This window comes from Fusarium sambucinum, chromosome I, assembly GCF_050947815.1.
Source record: "Fusarium sambucinum isolate potato_lamoka chromosome I, whole genome shotgun sequence".
In the NCBI taxonomy this organism is placed as follows: Eukaryota; Fungi; Ascomycota; class Sordariomycetes; order Hypocreales; family Nectriaceae; genus Fusarium; species Fusarium sambucinum.
The window spans coordinates 11394982-11411923 of NC_139294.1; the positions used below are offsets into that span (position 1 = coordinate 11394982).

Genomic DNA, 16942 nt, shown 5'->3' on the forward strand with positions numbered 1-16942 from the left:
CTAAAAATGCTGTCTGTGACATCTTCCGCCTTGGGCAAGGGCCACAAGCCCGCTCGGGAAAGGCAAAACGTTATCGAGCCTAGAATCATTGATTCGCAACGATGATTGCCCATCCATTCTGCATGCCGGCACCAACGCGGCTTCTCGTCAACAATAAGTAAGTCTTCCACAAGTTGGTTGATGACGTCTAGGAGTGTCTGAATGGTCATAATGCGGATTGCAGATATTCGTTCTGGAAATCGCGGTTAGAAACGTAGCAGCTTAGACAAGACAGGTAATCTTACCAACGATATCTGGTACCATTTGGAGGTTTGCGTCCTCAGATCCATCGGATTCCATAATCATATGTCTTGCCATCCTTGCAAAGGAGTCCTTGAACCCAAATTCAAATGTAATCCAAAGATATTTGGTCATGGTTTCGTTTGACTGTTTTGCGTTGTCCTCTATTGAGTGCATCCATCTTCCCATCCAGGGTTCCAACATTCGTGTGCCATCATAGTAATTTGACAGTACTGTAAGATCGTAAAGGTCATCTATCGATAACGTTCTTGGGATGCGATCGAATTGACCGTGTGATATGTGTAGAAAGAGGGCCATTGCCGTTGCCTTATCTTCGGGAAGGCTCACAACCCACTCCCCGTTGTCCGGCTTCTTGGATTCTATAAAACCCCCATAAAGCATGCGGTCGAAAACTGGCGACGTTCTTGCCAACGCCCTCGAACAAGCCTTGAAGGTGGCAGAGTTTGTTTTGCCAACACAAAGTTTAATGTCGCCATGTTTATCGAATTCCATATTTTGTAAAGACATTAGAAAAGCTGATGTAACGTGATAAAAATGATCAACATGTGTTTGGCAGATGACTCCAATTTAATTGAAATAAAAGAGAAAAAAATCATCTGGAAGCTTGGACTGGAGGCTCAGCCGCTGAGCTCAGCCACAAGCTTTCCAAGATAGGACAAGATAGATGGAGCATTGGACTAATAGGCATTAGCCATATATTTTTAGATCATTTGTTTCCACCATAAGAATCTTTAAACCCTTGGCATATCCATATTTATACCTGGTAATATCCTTATCTAATGCATAAAGTATTCCGTTTGTCGTATCATATGTATCTCAAGCTAAACTCAATTCAATACCATCAGCTTCCCCGAGCCTGGCTCTGAACGACTGGCGGCCACTCTTCTCGTCCAGAGGGTAATAGTCGCGGTCCAGAACATCAATGGAACACCATCGGACATAATTAAGCTTAGCCATTAGCTCAAGTGCGATCTTAGCCAAATTGGCTTAGTGCAAGCGGATGTGGAGAATCACCGGCTTTGCTGAACCGGACATTAGAAATCCAGCCTTCGGACGAAGTGAGAAGCACAATCAGCTCTTGAGATGAGGGATAAATCTCTGGATGCTTTCTACCACACTGCTCTTGACCTTGGCCGGGATATAAATGTTTATGCCGAGATCTAGAGCGGAATGCCCGTGCTGGCATGTCCCAAAGCCGGGGACGGATCGGAGGGAACAAAGAGAACCCTGGGTCCGACCGATCTGCCGGACCTCCAGAGACGGGCAGCATGGTGATAAAAAAGACTTCGTAGGATGTTGACATTTGCCATCATTATCACCATACCATAACCACCACTCTCCACTTCATCTCCTCTATCCTCACTCACACATACACAATGACTTCGCAGCCACGTCTCAAGATGGCCTTGATTGGCCTTGGCCGTCTCGGTGTCATCCGTGCCCGCATTCTCGCCTTCCAACAGCCTCGCATTGAGCTCATCGCTGCTTGTGACACAAAGCCTGGCAGCGACAAATGGGTGGCTGAGAACCTGCCTCCTTCTGTAAAGTATTTCGCCGACCCTGAGGATTGTATGAGAAACAGTGGTGCACAAGCCGTTCTTATTTCCACAGCTACTGCTACACATGCTCCCTTGATTCTTCTAGGTCTTGACCTCGGTCTGGTATATGTTCCTTCCGACAGCTTGATTAACGCACAACTAACACTCGTCCAGCATGTTATGTGCGAGAAGCCCATCTCTGTCGATGTCATCACTACCGAAGAAGTCCTCCTAAAGGCCAAGTCAAAGCCTGAGCTCAAGTTCCTCGTTCCTTTTTGCAGGAGATGTGAGTTATCCCAATGTCTTTGTCCCCAATTTCATAATATGCTACTGACTTGCGACTAGATGACGACTCATACCGCTCTGCCAAAGAGTTGGTTGAAAGCGGTGCATTAGGCGATATTCACGCTGTTGAGACCAACTGCCTCGACCAACAAGACCCTACTGGTTTCTTCGTCACATTCTCCGCTCAGTCCGGAGGTATCTTTGTCGACATGGGTGTTCACGATGTAAGTCTTGCTCAACCCTCCAGCTTCGGTCATTACTGACAGTGAAATACAGATTGATATCGGCCGATACTACCTCAACCCCAAGTCCGGTCTCACCAACCCCAAGAAACAAGTCAACCGCGTCGTCGCCATGGGGCAACAAGCTGTCTACGGCAAGCTCGCCGAGTACGGCGACTGTGACAACGGTTGGGCTATGGTTGAGTTCGCCAACGGCAAGGTTCTTACTTCTCATTTGGGCCGTACACTCACAAACGGTTTCGAGAGCACCACTCGCGTATGCGGTACAAAGGCACACTCTGTCATTAACGGCAACTCGACCATCAACCGCGTCGAAATCCGTGACGCTCACGGTGTGCGAACAGCTACTACACCCGATGCCTTTGTCCTTTACGACAAGTCCTTCTTGAACGATCTTGCAGAGTTTTCTACTGCTATTCTTGACGACAAGCCTCTTACCTGCACACCGGATGATGCGTACGAGGCTGCCAAGATTGCTACGGCTCTACAGTACTCTTTCCGAAATGGTGTTCCTGTTTACTTTGATGATGAGGGCCGGCCTATCTTGGAGACAACCAAGTTGAATGGTACAGCATAATTATTATTTTTTTATGATCCTTAAGCTTTTGCCCAGGCCTTCTCAATTTCCTCTAGGTTTTCAACAAAGGTTAATCTGTCCGCGCAGATCAAATTTTCAACAATGATCAAATCTAAGGTTCTCTCAAGACAAGGTTTCTTCCACGGCGTGACTCTTTCGGCATGAACCTTATGATAGAGGTGACTTATAAAGGAAGCTTCTGTCACGCTGAAGACAGCAGCAACTTCTTCCTCTTGCAACCTCAGTCAACTGGCAAGCCAACAACAACACAAGTCACAGCATAATTATGATGGATTACAAGACTAGTCATGTCAAATGTTGGGTTTCGTCAAAAACAAGATTATGAGTCAAATAAATAGAATTTTTAAGCTTTCAAATAAGACTTGATCTAGTCTATGGTTGTTCCCGCGATTGGGGTGCATTGGGAATGTCGTCCCACCACGTATTCATCAACGACTAAAATAGTGTTTTAGCAGATTACCACAAACGCCGAAAACAATTCACTTACAGCTTGTTGATCTTGAGAAGGACCAAAGACATTTTGCAAAAGGACGGGATCCCAAAAGTCATGCAACTGTGCGACACGTTAGCTCAAAGACATCCAGCCAGATGTGGGCATATGCGTCTTACAAGGTCATTTGTCGAGTCAAGATTCATCGCGGGCATGGATAAGTTGACATTTGGGATATCAGAAGTTCCCATCTGTACTCGAGGATGGAAACTATTCAGAGATGAGATTGCTACGTTCGAATTTGGTGATACAGTCGGTGTCTCAGAAAGACGAATGGTCCTGATGGTCTTCTGCTTGTTCTGGCCCGCGCGTTCAATGAGCCTGGTACGCCAGCCAAGCATCTCAACATCTTCGTCATCTTCTCTATCTCCTGAATCGCTCTGCCTTTGCTCGTCAACATCGCCCTGAGGGTTACCTCTCTGTGAGGTAGATACTGAAGAGATCTTGGCCAAGGCTCGAGTGCGCAAGTTTAAAAGCCATTGTAGGTTACTTTTATATCGTGGGGTTTGAGCACCATGCTGTAGAAGCGAGGTGAATAAGCTGATGGCAGCATCAATTTGTGTAAGAGCAAACTGGGTCATGATATTTCCCGGATCACGTAGCACCAGTGTGCCCAAACACAATGCTGAGCCAAATACGTGATACTATGTAGTCATTAGTGTCATAAAGTCAAAGCGTGAAGTCTATTTCTTACCCAGAAACTCCACTGCCTAGTAGCGACGGTTGGGAAACGGTTATGTATGTCAGTCACAATACTAATAATTATCTGGCCACAGTCAGATTACTACTTGTAGACGGTAACTGGAGGTTACTCTTACACCACAGCGTTCAATCACGGTATAGAACGAGGGTTTGTATATAGACTCGGAATGATCAGCATCGTAGAGCGCCCTCGCATAATAAGGTCGATGGAGATTGATGATAGTCTCCGAAACATTTAGGGCAAGATTAGTTTGCTACTTGGTATCAGTCTTTGGTGTCTTCAACGTAAATAGGGTACTAACTTGAAAAGAAATTGTCAGTGCCATACGAGATGGTTCTGGAGATGCTTTGATGGCAGCTTCAAGCTGGGCATAGCGGGACGGCGTAGCCAGCAACGCTGCTCGACATCGAAGAGAAAACGGAATGCTCTGTTCAAATTCGGAGCTATAATTCTTTAGCTTTTGTGCGCAAGTTATGGTTCAAGGGTACGTACAGTCTGAAGCCAAGATCTGTAACGTCAGAATATGGTGGCTTCTGCACTTTCATGGCCATGTTGAGAATCCTAGAGTCCCGTAAGCTTCAATCTCATGACGGATTTAAAACAATAGACGATCTCACTGTGATGAAAGTTGAGACAGCTCAAAACGGAGGATAGAGTAACTTTTTTCTCCGTTGGGCCTAGGCGGTTCGGAGGGAAACGCAGTATCGCAATGCTCGGGGTTGATGGCGGATCTACATAGAGTCAGCGCTTGAACTAGTCCGCATATCGATGGGATCAAAATCTTACGGCCTAGAGAAGCAATGCGCTTGAAAGATATCGGCACAATTACATTCCCAAAATACCTTCCGCCGTTCCTCTACAACATCTTGTGGGAGATTCCAGCGATCGCCATCTCGGTGCATACCCATCTACACCATTTTGTCAGCCTTGGCTTGTACCTATAGGTAGATGATCATGCTTACAGCTTGGATAAGACGCATTACCAGACCCCATAACGGCCAAGCACTATCACCTCGTCTACCTTGGTCTAAATGTCTACTAAAACATTAGCGCTACATCAATTCGACAGGTTGGGTACGCACAGTTGGAGGTGGGCCATCAAATGCTATTACATTAGCAATTGGGTAAAAGTGGTTCGTAGATTGGTGATACTCACCAGAGTTTGCAGTCCAGCCAGGGTGTTGTTCGACAGAAACTCCCCTTTGACCAACGCTCGTTCCGAAAGACGTAGCCACTTTTCAACAGACGAGTCGCAATTAGGCATCTCGATATTGAATATGGTGCCTTGAGCCATGATAATAAACACGAGTGCGATTTCTTGAGCATTGATATGTGGGGATGTAGAACCACTCTCCACACGCTTGAAGACTAGATCAAATGTCTTTTCGAAGGCGGGTTTCGGAGCGACATCATGGCTGGATTTTATCAGCGACTACAGACAAACCTCAGTCTACAACACTCACTGCCAGGCGCAATAGCGATAGTATGACTCTACTAGCGTCCAGGCCTCCTCTCTTGAGGGAAGGCATGCTAATAACTCCCGAGTGCTGATATGATCGGATGATATGAGAAAGGGGAACCCAGCGAGGGCAGTACCAGGACGTAGGACGTTGGGTTGGGAGGAAACGGAGTCTCCAGGTAGCACTGGTGAAGGAGCGCGTGTCTGCAAGGGAGTTTCTGACACATCTTGCATTTCCGACTAAACATGGTCAGCTCCATTGCCAGCAACAGATAAACACGTAATTCACCTCTTTCAACCATTCACTTCCGGCGGTTGGTCCCAAGTATTTAGATCGGCCTCTCTTCCCGAGCATCAAAGTGCCATACGAGCCACTTTTGTGATCATCGTCAATGGAAAGTCGGGCTGGGTTACTGGAAGCACTGGTCCCGGTGTTGATACTATACGACGACTCCTCCATCCTGGCTGAGCCCGGGGTTTGAGGGGAGGGTCCCTGTACAGTATATGGCTCGAGAGCATGGGCAAGAATAGTTAGAGGGTCAACTTGATTGCCGTCGCTAAGGTTGGGGTGCGGAGTAAAATGATGGTTGTTCGCTGGTTGTTGATTCGTATCCAACGGCTGAGGATTTTCTTGATCGTTTGTGCTATTTTCGAAAGGTTGCTGAGCTGTTTGATGTGGTACCTGAGGAACAGGATTATGTTGGGGTTCAGGCTGCTGGCTCACGTGGGAAGATGAGATGCTGGAACCATCTTGACTTTGGTCATGCGGTGCATCTTTCTGATGATCAGACTGCCCATTGGAGTTTTGACTACTAGTATGGGCTTTAGTTCAAATCTACAGGACACAACAGAGGAACTGACTTTGAGTTGTCGGCAGCAACACAGAATTCAACGCGTTGTCGACGGACGCAATTAGAGCATGGCACTGCAACACTATTCCAGCTCATGGACTATGACACTAGGGCATTGATCTAGTTACCTTGTCGATCGCACTTCATCTTTAGTCTGCGACATTCTGATTTCGTCGTAGTCAGCCTACTAGCCAATCTCCCTCCCTCGTCTTGCTTGCCAGAGAAAGGAGAAGAGAGAGTGTGTGCGTAAGCCCGACTCACCTGCACAACTGAAGCACGGTCGCTGTTTGCGCTGCTTCCGAGCTCTGGAACCGTCGTCGGGCCTATCGTCTTCGTCATCGCGTAGGCGCCGCATGTTGTATCCGATAAGATCGCCTGATATTTAATTTGTCCGGTCCTGTTCGGTGGTCGCCGCGTACGTTACCTGACGAGCAAAAACACGGATCGGGGATGTAGACAATGCGTAGGGAAAAACATACTTGCGGGGGAGAAGTCGATCCGGTAATGACCTATACGGGACTAGTAATGGGCCAATCAAATGATCCGCTAGCTAGTGGACATCTTTTTCTGTTTAAGATTATATCCGATGGTACTTGGACGGCGGCACTAACTTCACTTTCTCATCGGATTTGACAAAACTTTCGCAACTCAGTGGCCATTAGGCGATTGAACCGCCTAGACATGAATACAATGGCGGAATATATCATAGGCATATTTCTTCCCCATCATCGATATCAAATCTCTCCTCCATCATAACATTCTTTCACACAGCAGCCATGGCACCTTACATCAACGCCCACGAGTCTGTTTCTGAGACCAACTTCGATGTCTCCAACCTCAAGAAGAAGGTTGGCATCAATGAGGTCAAGCTTGAGACTACTGCTAAGCCCCCGGTCGCTGATGATTTTATGTACGACTTCAAGTACAACCATGCGATCCCCACAACCGACGTTCTCGGCATTGATATTCCTGCCGACATAGATGCTCAAAAGGAAGCACAAGGCATCGTTGACAACCTGTCTAATGCACTAGCCAATGGCGATGCTCAAGCCTTTACCGACCTTTTTCTTGACTATGGTATGACATTCTATACCGATTAAATGTTGTCTTTAAAAGACTGCTAACTCAAAGTTGCAGGTGTCTGGCGAGACAAGCTGTCCTTCACTTGGGACTACCGAACCTTCAACTTCAAGCCTGCTATTCTCAAGGCTGCTACCGACCTCTTCCCCACAACCAGAGCCACCAACTTCAAATTCCTCACACCGGCCCCCAAGATCGACCGCCCATACCCCGATTACTCCCAGCTTCAGTTCATCGTGTCTTTCGAGACTGAGATCGTAAACGCTTCGGCCGTCACCAACGCCGTTCTTACCAAGGATGGCTGGAAGATCTACACTTTCCACACCGTTGCTGAGAAGCTCAAACAATTCCCTGAGGTTCAACCTGCCGATGGCCACATGACTGGATCCATTAGCTGGGAGAAGCAGAGAGCCCAGGACGTTAACTCTATCGAGCCTGAAGTCTTGATTGTTGGCGGTGGTCAGAATGGTTTGGCCCTCGCTGCCAGACTCAACGCCCTCGGTATGAAGAACCTTATAATCGACCACAGCGAAGAGATCGGTGATGTCTGGAAGAAGCGATACGAGTACCTTTCTCTTCACTTCCCCCACTGGGCTGACGACCTACCCTATTTCCCCTACCCAAAGCACTGGCCTACCTACACGCCCTCTCAGAAGCAGGGTATCTACATGCAGTGGTATGCCTCTGCTCTTGAGCTAAACGTCTGGACCAAATCTTCAGTCGCAAAAGCTGAGCAAGATGGCCAAGGAAATTGGACAGTGGCAATTGACAAGGGAGGTAAAGAAACTCGTACAATCCACCCCAAGCAGGTTGTTATGGCTACGTCGTTGTGTGGAACTCCCATGCTTCCCGCTGTTCCTGGCATGTCCGACTTCAAGGGTACTATTCGTCACTCGACTGCTCACGATAGCTCTCGCGACTTTGTCGGCAAGAAGGTCTGCGTCGTTGGTACCTCATCATCTGGTTTCGATACTGCCTATGACTGTGCCCGTCGTGGTATCGATGTCACTCTTCTTCAACGATCTCCCACCTACATCATGTCTTTGACTCACTCCGTTCCTCGTGTCATTGGCAACTACAGTCCCGACGCCGAGCAGAATCGTCCCAGCCTGGAGGAACAGGATCGTCTGTTCTTCTCTACTCCCACCGGCCCTGGGGAAGAGCTCTCTAGGCGCAACGCCAAGGTTCTTGAGGACCTCGACCGTCCCCTACTAGAAGGTCTTAACGCTAAGGGTCTGCGGACATGGCGCGGCCAGCGTGGCACCGGTGGTGCTACACTTGGTCAAACCCGCAACGGTGGCTTTTATTTTGATGCTGGTGCTTGCGAGCATATCATCAATGGTAATATTAAAGTCGAGTCCGGATACATCGAGAAGTTCACCGAGGACAAGACCATCCTCAGCGGTGGTCGTGAGCGAGAGTTTGACTTGATTGTCTTCGCCACTGGCTTCACAAACACAATCGACTCTATTCGTTCTACCTTGGGCGACAAGATCGCCGATAATGTCACTCCCATTTGGGGTATTGATGATGAGGGCGAGTTCAAGACTGCTTACAGAGAGACTGGCGTTCCCAACCTTTGGCTTATGGTTGGATACCTTCCTTATACTCGATTCCACTCCAAATTGCTTGCCATGAGGCTCAAGGCTATCAAGGAGGGTATTTCTCCTGCTCCTTATAAAGTATAGATTGTTGTTGCGACATAGATATAGAGGTATTTAGTTAAGAGTGATGATAATGAGAAGAAAACACAAAAGAGTTTTATTGCTTTGTTAATGATTTTTTTCTTGCCTGTTGCGATTGTAACTTTTGGTCCTGTAATTTGTTTGGCGAAGAAGGCTAAAGACAATTGAACGAGGCCATCAAAAAGTCCATCTTATCACTAAAATTCAGACTAGCCTGGTGTTGCATTACAGGGCAACTAGCGTGCACGTGCTGACTCACGTGTCAGTTCAGGTTTTTTGACTGAGATGGTCGATGGTGTTACCCTATACCCACGAATACAGGCCTATTTACATTGCCAACTAGAAATTTCGCAAGACCGTCGGAATTAAGTTGAGATGCTAGTGGTACGTTTTAATTTCTTAGTATTCGCTAACTATCTACTCGGGATTTTCAAGAGTTTTGTGTTATCTTCAGATCATAAAGTTGGTTATGCCGAACAGACTCCGTTTCCACATCAATCAATGGACCCAGGTGGAATTGACAAATATATGTCAGCATATTGAAAACATTAACCGCTGGAAGCATAAGAGATGAAATTAGTAGGCTACTTTCTGTCCCTTAGGGTATGATCCTTAGATTACTTATTTTTTGTAAAGAGGCTATTCTTTCTAATAACCAGAAGATACAATGGAGACGGAGCACAGTCTCTTCTGTAAGATACGCCACTAAATGGCGTCAGCCACAGCTATGACGGCGAGCATGCCTCTCGATTGTTTCAGCCCAAGGATTAAGGAATGTATTCCGCCTTATTGCGTTTATGTTCCGCCATTGCGGGGTCTTCTTTATAGTAGGTAGCTTATAGATGTAAACTTGATAGCCCCAGGGCATGGTTCATTCGGATTATCCTTTTTGTTTAATTTTTGTCGAAACCTATCTCGTTTATTCCGACTCAGGCCCGTACCAGTCGGAAAATCCAAGATCAAAACCCCATAGGGGAGTGTTGATACGCTTCGCCTTGCCATTCGCAGCTAAGCTGTCAAGTACTGACAAATCCTCTTGCGAGAGCGAGATAACCTCTTTGTTAGAGGAGATACGTTTCTCGGTGACGGACTTCGGTAGAACGACAGTGTCCTTGTTAACGTGGTAGCTGATGAGGATTGTCGCTGCCGAGACGCCGTTCTTTTCGGCTATCTTCTGAATCTCAGGATCCGACATGATGGGAGCACCTGTGAGTCCCAATTGGTTAGTTTCTACTTATGTCTCATCAGGTGTGTATGGGACAGGGCGCTTACCAGTTGAGCCAAGAGGGGAGTAAGCCTCAAGGAGAATACCATGCTTCTCGCAGAACTCCTTCAGTTGATGTTGAGGGAGGAAGGGATGTAGCTCGACCTGATTGACAGCGGGAACAACTGTCCACTTCTTGCTGAGCTCTTCAAGATATGGGATGGACCAATTGGCAACACCGATAGCCTTGACCTTGCCGGACCTGTAGGCCTGCTCCATTTGCCGCCAGGTTTCGCTCTGGTCCCATGATCGGTCTACGGATCGGCTGCCATCGGGGTTTGTGGGGAGAAGCTCGCTTGTCCCGTTCTGCAAGCGTTATTAGTGCCATGCTTCCAATAGCTTCAGATTCTCAGTGTGTACGTACGGGTACCAGACGAACAGGCCAGTGGATGAGCTGTCAAGACGGGTGTTAGCATATTTTCTGACGCAGTGCTACATTATGACTTACGTAGAGATCCAGGTATTCCACATCCAGATCATCGAGTGTCTTCTGCAACCCTTCGGCGACGTTGGGGTGGTGGGTGTTCCAGAGCTTGCTGGTCAGGAAGATGTCTTCACGGGGAACTCCGCTGTCCTTGATGCCTAGACCGACTTCGTTCTCGTTCCCTGCAAATACTGTTAGGTTGAGTTTCGACTTGAGGCTTCAGATGGATCCAATTACCGTAAATACTAGATTTGTTAACCCAACGAACCATTTCTTCTGGAAGTGCAGATAATGGACTTACAGAGCTGCATCAATGTGACGGTATCCATCCTTGAGGGCGTAGGCGACAGCCTTGCGAACCTCACCAGGCTTAGACTGCCAGGTTCCTATCGAAGCACGGAAATGTCAGATCCTGGAACGAAATGCGTTCTTCTCAAGGTGACTAGGGGGGTAAGACTTACCAAGACCGACAGCAGGGATCTTGGCGCCCGTGTTGAGCGTAAAATGTGTTGAGGGAGCCATTGTGATTAGGAAGTAGTTGGATCTTTGGTGTAGTAATCTGAACTCGGGGGATAAATAGGTAGTAAGAGAAGATTAAACACGTAAAAGCGTCTAAGTTATTTATTTGATCATAGAAAATTTGCTGTTTGAGCTATAAGAGATATGGATCATCATTTTTGAGTACGACATATGTCATCGGACGTTTATCGGGCGAACGGTTCATAGGCCGGTCGAGGTTTTCCCCGTGCTTAAATCGGCCGATCTCCACAAAACTATCTCCGGTGTGGGCCCGGACATAGTGACCTCTCCGTGATTAGTTAGTTCCATGACTTTAGAACTGGAGTAGAAATAAACAATATCTTATTTTGGCGTGGAGTTCAAGATGAGGAAAACGGAGCGGGCAGTGGCGTGGGAGATTAACTCCCTTTAATTGATTGAATTGCAACCGGACATCGTTAGTAATTGATCCCAAGTCGTGTTCCGTGTTGTTTTTCATCCAGACAAACGAGCCAGCTCAATCCTTCGTCTTTGGCCTGCACCACTCTCCAATTAGGTCCATTTGATCAACTGTCACTTTTTCTTATTGCCACCACCATGAAACCCTCACTGCTGCTGTCTGGCGACCGGGCCAACTTCACTACACTAGCCGTAGACCTCCAAAAAGGAGAGATCACAATTATCGCCGATTACCCAGCACCAGAAAACGTTTCTTGGGTAGAACCTGAATCCTCGAATGAAGACGTCGACAGACTGATTGCCTTGTCTGAAGGTGAAGAGTCCGGTCTTCTGTTCACCTTCGAGTTAGACCATTCTAAAAAGACTTGCAACATCACTAGCCAACAGCCGACACTAGGCGCACCTGCTCATTGTATGTCAATATCCTCTATGTCAGATGTTATTGTTGTGTTAACTATTCAGTTATTACCCTACGAGATGAGACAGCCCTAGCGCTTGGTACCGTAAGTGATGGCCAGCCAATACCCAATGACTTTTCCCGCTCACACTCAGTAGTATCTCGGAGGTTCTGTTGCCCTTTACCCCATTTCAATCACCGAAAAAGAAGGACTCAGACTTAAAGATACACCTCGAACCGAGCTTCTACCAAAGTTTCCTTATAAAGTGGCTGGACACGGTCCTAATAAAGGTCGACAACAACAATGCCACGTGCACCAAGTGCTTGAAGATAAGAGAGGCCTACTCTATGCACCTGATCTAGGTGCTGACCGCGTATGGGTCCTTGATCGAGATGGAGCGGAGCTGAAAGTACAGGGCTGGCTCCAATGCCCTCCTGGTACGGGGACTCGACATGCCGCCTTGACACCTGATGGTACGTCGACAGGCTCTCCCTTACCCCCCACAGTTAAAACACGCTATTAACACATGCACTTACAGAGAAAATTATATATGTCATTGGCGAACTTTCACACAACGTTATCGCTTTTGACTTGTCTACTCTGCCAGGCCAGGACGTCCAGCCCATCGAAGGTTTTGAGGTCATTGTCATTCCTCTAAATGTCCATCCCGACCATCAATCAATGATGGACTCAGCTGAGATTTCCCTACATCCCAAGATTCCCAATGTTTTATATGTCAGCAACAGATGGGAAAGGCATATCACTGAGCGCGAACCTCATCTGAAAAATGTCCATGAACAGCTACAAGGTGATACTATCGCTATAATCTTACTTTCAGAAAACGGAAAGGAATGTCAAGGGATCAAGCATGTACGTACCAATCTCGACACAATCCGGGGTTTCAGACTTAGCGCCGATGGCAAATTTGTCGTAGTGGCTGGACAAGAAGGTGGCGGAATTGAGATATATAGCATTGGCGGCGACAGAGGTGATTTGTGGACTCTTACTGCCAGCTTGAGCGAGGGACTGGACAGCGGTATTAAACATGCGGTCTGGTTGTAGAGATTGAGAAATTAATTACTGGACTACAATCTCTTTTACTAGATGGTAACCTGTCACATTCGATCTCTTCTCTCGACTGTTAATCAACTCCTCCGTTGTTGCTACGTTCTGTATGAAGGAGCAAATAGATAGTTAAGACTTTGGCACACGCACCTTTTACACTGTTCTTCAAACTGTCTTCAGGCGCGACGCTGGTAAGCTGATGAACGAGTACTTCTACAGGTCTAGATCCGGTCTTTTCGTATTAGAACCCCAGGACGATTCAAGTGGCAATTCTACTCGAGAAGCTACATCTCAATAGCAGAGGCTAGTCTTTGATGGGTAATGCGTTCGTAACTTAGAAGACTCAAACTAGGTATTTAGCGAGGTAATTTATACGTTTCTACGTCCGACTGGTCAATAGAGTACATTTCCATGCCCGAACCATACCCATGGAGAATACGTAATAGTAATGCACCTAGTGGGCCCGCGATCCGAGCTCATTCTCCTCATCCTCAAGACTGTCGCCGAAAGCGCCAGCGATCTGCTCCAAACTCTTGCCCGCAGTCTCGGGAACGAAAAAGAAGGAGAAGATAGAGGCAGCAAAACAAAAGCACCCGAAGAAGAGATAAGTACCCCAACCAAGCCTGAGCTGCATCTCAGGAACAATAACACCAATGATGAAATTAGCCAACCAAACCATAGCCGTGGCAGCACCCACACCCTTTGCTCGCTTAGAACTAGGGAAAACTTCTGCGGGCAGAGTCCAAGCCAGGGGGCCGTACGATGAGGCATATGCAAGAACATAGATATCTGGAAAAGGTTAGAAGAGGCGACAACAACTAGAAAAAGTGGAAAGACTGACAGATAAGGGCCACACCGAACCAACCCATACCAGGGTTCTCAACCCACTTGCCGTTGTACTTGCTCACAATACCGGCCATGATCATGTGAGGAATACCCATAGCAATACCTCCGAAAATGGAAAGTTTGCGACGCCCAATCTTGTCAAGGAAGAGGAAAGTGGGAATGCCGGCAACGAACTGGCAGATGTTGACCATGCCGCTCAGAATAAGGGACATCTCGTAGTCCTGACCGAGTGCAGCGAAGAAGATAGGCGCATAATAGACGAAAGCGTTGATACCCGAGAACTGCTGGAAGAAAGGGATTGCCAGTGCCACGGCAGTGCGTCGGATATACTTGGGCTTGAAAAGGTCACCCCACTGCTGGAACTCGAGGCCGACAGCGTTCTTGTTGGTGGCATGATCACGGTTCAGCAGCATCTCGTGAACTTCAGCTTCGCGTACAATGCCTTTCCACTCCGCTTGAACACGAGCATCAGTTGCAGGCAAGCGGCGAAGTTTCTCAAGCGCGTGTAGGGCATCATCGTTGCGATGGCGCATAGCTAGCCATCTGGGCGAGAATGGGAAAAACTGAATACCAATGCCAACCATCAAAGCGGGGGCCATCTGCAAGAGAAAAGGGAGTCTGAAAGCCCAGTGGTTAGAGATATCGCGGCAGCCGTAAGTGATCCAGTAGGCGATAATGGCGCCGATCACGATAGAGATGGCCTCGAGGACTAGTAGAGAACCTCGCAGGTTGGGAGGTGCAATCTCGGAGATATACAAGGGGGCACCCATGGCAAGGGTACCGACACCGACACCACCAATAGTGCGTCCAGCCACAAGGGTGCCATAGTTGTGTGCCGCCGTCTGGATGATAGCGCCAGCGCAGAAGAAAACTGTAGCTACAGCAAGGCCATACTTGCGGGAATATCGGTCGGCAAGAAGAGGGAAGAACAAGCAACCAACAAAGGCGCCAAACTCGAGCATGCCAGTCATGAAACCTGTGTTGAAGCCATAGCGAGAGTGGCCAGGCGCAATCTCAGGAAATGTTTCCTGGAACTGGGGCATTGTAAGGATGATGGAGATGACACCCTGATCGTAACCGAAGGAGAAGCCACCAAAGGAGGCGAGGAGGGCGGCACCGAAGACATAGGGTGATCGGATGATGCCAGCGAGACCATTGTCGTCATAGCTGATCTCGGTGTTGGTGATGCCATCTTCTATGTGTTCAGGACCATCAGAATCGGTGGCCTTGTCATGACTCTCATTGCCAATGTGAGCGAAACTCTTGTCATCCGCCATATTGACTACAGTCTAGTAGAAAAATTAAAAGATAAGACAGAGAATTTATTTTATGAAGAGTGGAATGAAGATGAGGATGAGACAGGAAAAAAGAAAAAGGAGGTTAAAGCTGAGGGTTGACAGCAGTTTATCTATGCCGCCAAGATCGATAAAATCGCCTAGACATAATGACACATGCCTCCTAGCCACGTCCCCCATGGGGAACAAGATTTGAGGCTGTTAGTGTAAACTGGGGAAATTGGAGTAACCCGGACCGGACATAATCAAGCCTAGACCGCACCTTCATCGGGCTTCTCAATTGTTAGTGCGTCGGAGATAATCACTTGAAGCTAGTGATACAACAGTGAGGTAATCAACCAAATTGTCTGTACAGCCTTGGCTCGGCCCGCTCGTCCGTTCAGAGTCAAGATCTCTACGCGAAATTATGGCACCCAAGTGTGATAGTTGGAAGACGATGTAAAGTGGGAAGAACAACGAACGTGTTGCATAAAGACGTGGGAGGCCATTTTTTCTGCTATCCAGTAGGGGTGATCGACCACTTGTATAATTCGCAACGCAGAAAATGAGTTCTAGGAGTAGCAAGTGCATTGTGTAAGTGATTGATGCACCCCTATATTAAGCTCAAACTGGCTCTCTATAGAAATCCGGTCAAAGTGGAAGCTATCTGGACACCTAGCACTCGTCCTTTTGTACAATGACCTTCCAATTGTCCTTGTGAAACACCTGTCCGGATAGAAAGGCTCTGTAGCGACCTACGTCCCAGCCCCATCTTGTGCACATTTTGCCGACAAACTCAGCGCCGTCAGCAATGACGCCAAACTCATCCAAAGTCTTCCAACTAGCGTCCTTCAATTTAGACGATTCATTAGTTCAATTCGATCGAATCGTTGGAGGGGTGTGACTTACATCATTACACCACAAAATGGCGGCGTTCTGGGAACAGCTTACCCGAACACAGGTGCCGGGCCCGGGTCCGTTCATCGGCTTCCCCTGGATGGACCGTAGATGATTTATACTAGTAGCAATCGGACTGGGTTCGCACTCCGGCCAGTGTTCAGTGCATTCGTATCTCGCCCCTTTGAAGTCATTCCGGCCAAAGAGGTGCATGTTGGAATCTCCTTTTTCGGTATTGGTAGTCTTGTGTGTAGAGTTGAGATACTCGTCATCCCAGTTGGGGTTCATCTGGAGAAGCCTCGCATGGACTTCCTGGATTGTTCCCTGAAGTACTGTTGTATTTCCTGAGGTCACTTCAACCTCCCACTCCGGGATGACCACTCCATACCCCTTGATTGGAGTAACTATCGCGCGGACCTAAAAGACTTATTATTAGCATTGTGATAAATCACTAGCTGCGTGGATATACCTACGAATGGCAATAGGGAAACCGAGAGAAGAAGCAAGCGTTGAAGATGCATAAGAGGAGTAGTTGGGTTAGTATATATCCTTGGTTGCAAATGATAGAGAGTTATGGTATGGCCCA

General features: G+C 47.6%; 8 protein-coding genes across 8 annotated transcripts; 3 read left to right on the plus strand and 5 right to left on the minus strand.

The window, feature by feature from the left end:
- Positions 1-261: 261 nt before the first annotated feature.
- FSST1_006412 (BTB/POZ domain-containing protein) lies at positions 262-807 on the minus strand (the record flags this gene model as incomplete). The annotated part of the gene is made up of 1 exon (XM_083232777.1): positions 262-807. The coding sequence occupies one exon, from the start codon at positions 805-807 to the stop codon at positions 262-264; it is 546 nt and encodes a 181-aa protein (XP_083089842.1).
- An 869-nt stretch (positions 808-1676) lies between these two features.
- FSST1_006413 (uncharacterized protein) lies at positions 1677-2942 on the plus strand (the record flags this gene model as incomplete). The annotated part of the gene is made up of 4 exons (XM_083232778.1): positions 1677-1961; positions 2013-2124; positions 2184-2347; positions 2400-2942. The coding sequence occupies 4 exons, from the start codon at positions 1677-1679 to the stop codon at positions 2940-2942; spliced, it is 1104 nt and encodes a 367-aa protein (XP_083089843.1).
- A 393-nt stretch (positions 2943-3335) lies between these two features.
- On the minus strand, positions 3336-6821 carry FSST1_006414 (fungal specific transcription factor domain-containing protein; the record flags this gene model as incomplete). The annotated part of the gene is made up of 16 exons (XM_083232779.1): positions 3336-3398; positions 3451-3516; positions 3573-4097; positions 4148-4219; positions 4272-4409; positions 4458-4599; positions 4649-4717; positions 4774-4887; positions 4943-5064; positions 5119-5191; positions 5239-5261; positions 5313-5571; positions 5620-5855; positions 5905-6427; positions 6477-6540; positions 6728-6821. 16 exons carry the CDS (start codon positions 6819-6821, stop codon positions 3336-3338), a joined length of 2583 nt encoding a protein of 860 aa, XP_083089844.1.
- A 421-nt stretch (positions 6822-7242) lies between these two features.
- Positions 7243-9234, plus strand: FSST1_006415 (flavin-containing monooxygenase; the record flags this gene model as incomplete). The annotated part of the gene is made up of 2 exons (XM_083232782.1): positions 7243-7543; positions 7604-9234. 2 exons carry the CDS (start codon positions 7243-7245, stop codon positions 9232-9234), a joined length of 1932 nt encoding a protein of 643 aa, XP_083089845.1.
- Positions 9235-10150: 916 nt separating this feature from the next.
- FSST1_006416 (uncharacterized protein) lies at positions 10151-11441 on the minus strand (the record flags this gene model as incomplete). The annotated part of the gene is made up of 7 exons (XM_083232783.1): positions 10151-10437; positions 10504-10801; positions 10860-10889; positions 10944-11101; positions 11157-11164; positions 11221-11305; positions 11381-11441. The coding sequence occupies 7 exons, from the start codon at positions 11439-11441 to the stop codon at positions 10151-10153; spliced, it is 927 nt and encodes a 308-aa protein (XP_083089846.1).
- A 573-nt stretch (positions 11442-12014) lies between these two features.
- Positions 12015-13336, plus strand: FSST1_006417 (uncharacterized protein; the record flags this gene model as incomplete). The annotated part of the gene is made up of 4 exons (XM_083232784.1): positions 12015-12288; positions 12339-12379; positions 12432-12747; positions 12813-13336. 4 exons carry the CDS (start codon positions 12015-12017, stop codon positions 13334-13336), a joined length of 1155 nt encoding a protein of 384 aa, XP_083089847.1.
- A 457-nt stretch (positions 13337-13793) lies between these two features.
- Positions 13794-15462, minus strand: FSST1_006418 (uncharacterized protein; the record flags this gene model as incomplete). The annotated part of the gene is made up of 2 exons (XM_083232785.1): positions 13794-14128; positions 14181-15462. 2 exons carry the CDS (start codon positions 15460-15462, stop codon positions 13794-13796), a joined length of 1617 nt encoding a protein of 538 aa, XP_083089848.1.
- Positions 15463-16134: 672 nt separating this feature from the next.
- FSST1_006419 (uncharacterized protein) lies at positions 16135-16877 on the minus strand (the record flags this gene model as incomplete). The annotated part of the gene is made up of 3 exons (XM_083232786.1): positions 16135-16308; positions 16369-16773; positions 16830-16877. The coding sequence occupies 3 exons, from the start codon at positions 16875-16877 to the stop codon at positions 16135-16137; spliced, it is 627 nt and encodes a 208-aa protein (XP_083089849.1).
- Positions 16878-16942: the final 65 nt, after the last annotated feature.